Source organism: Lottia gigantea (assembly GCF_000327385.1).
Source record: "Lottia gigantea unplaced genomic scaffold LOTGIsca_8, whole genome shotgun sequence".
In the NCBI taxonomy this organism is placed as follows: Eukaryota; Metazoa; Mollusca; class Gastropoda; family Lottiidae; genus Lottia; species Lottia gigantea.
The window spans coordinates 1,922,875-1,924,503 of NW_008710662.1; the positions used below are offsets into that span (position 1 = coordinate 1,922,875).

The following is a 1,629-nucleotide window of genomic DNA, read 5'->3' on the forward strand; positions in this document are numbered from 1 at the left end:
TTCACGCTTTGACATTACGGCAGGTGAAAGCACGTGGCGTACTATCAAAGCGGGTATAACGGTCTGTTAAAAGAATAGGTCTATATACAGTTAAAAAAGGTAGGCTATAATACAGAGATATTCTTTAAATATGACCCTTACGGACAAAATCGAAAATGTAAGGATCATAGGAATATCCCTTCAACGTATAAAAATAAAAGAATTTAGACCTAGTTTGAGGTAAAACTAGGGCATTATCTGTTATTCGTCTGCTATATTTGTTTACACAATGAACAGTTAGGAATGTGTGAAGTCACGTGGTAATTATACTATACTTAAAGAGGGAAATCCATTTAAAAGGATTAACTATTTACATTATTAAAATTAACAAAATTCTATATTGATTGAGTTATCAAGCTGGATATTTACAAAACAGGAAGGTAAAATAAACTTCTGTATAAAAACATGTTTAGGAAAAAATTCTCTTAAATAAATGAGTGCATTTGCTAAAACATTCTTATATAAAATAACTAAATCTAAATTTGCATTTGGTTTATCAATATAAACATATCTTCTAGTTAAAATGGTTTGTCTAGCACAGGATAAAATGATATTTAAAAGTTCAGAGGGGATTGACTTATTAAAATGTTGGAGACCAAATAACATAAAACATTTAAAATCTAGATTGGTAAAAGTAAAAGGTAAAATATCCTTTAACATTTGTTCTATAAGGTATGTAAAAAAACTTAAATCCAGGCAATCTACAAATAAATGCTCTATGGTTTCGGGCTCGTCCCCACAAACTGGACAGAGGTCACTCTCAACTTTCTCGATGCGTTTTAATTTGGCCATTGTCCATATTACGTTATGTGCAATTCTAAAATCTAGGTCAATCATTTTAGGCGATTTATAATTTTTAAAGACATTATTAAAAGTTTGTGGCCAGTTGACACCCAAATTCTGTTTCTCCCAGTAATGAACAGCAGTAGGTGTTGCATCTTTAAGTTTAGATAATATCTTATAACAGAATTTAGATGTCAGCTGGTCAGGAGACACTTTACTATTGGATATATTAAAGAAATTTTCCCCAGGATGTACATTAAAGGAGCTGGAGTCTATAATTTCCCTCCAAGTTGCTGGTACTGATGCTTTAATATGATCAAATGTGTCTGTTATTTTATTCTCATCCAGTTCAGGGAATTGTTCTTCAATAATATCAATAATAGAGTGGTTTTGGAGAAATCCTGGTATTACATAATATAAAATGTCATAAAAAGTTAAAATATCTGAATGAATAAAATATTTATAAGCTAAAACTTTGTTATTGTGGTTAAGTTAAATATTATTGAAAATAGGCTGTACAGCAATGTCATTTAATGTACAAGGTTCTGCTCTAGAGTTGTTATTAACATTATTCCAAGCTAATAAAAGATGCTTATAAAAAGATGGTAAAATATTTAAAAGTTTGTAATTAAAATGTATTTTAAAAATATCTTTGTCTAGGCCATATGACCCATATAGATTTAGAAAGTAGGTCATTGTATATTTCCAAAAAGTATTATTTACAGGATTAAAATATTGCTTTAGCCATTTAAGTAAAAGTGATTGACCTTTTAATTTAATGTCCACCAGCCCCATGCCTCCATTAGA

At 29.8% G+C, this 1,629-nt stretch overlaps 1 protein-coding gene across 1 annotated transcript in view; it reads right to left on the minus strand.

Moving 5' to 3' along the window:
* Positions 1-363: 363 nt before the first annotated feature.
* The window catches only part of LOTGIDRAFT_155368 (hypothetical protein), a gene marked incomplete at both ends in the record, with an annotated part of 4,581 nt that continues 3,315 nt past the window's right edge, over positions 364-1,629 (minus strand). Inside the window, one exon of the mRNA XM_009066934.1 lies at positions 364-1,223. Within this exon, the coding sequence (XP_009065182.1) occupies positions 364-1,223 (860 nt within the window). The remainder of the gene's footprint in view (positions 1,224-1,629) is intronic.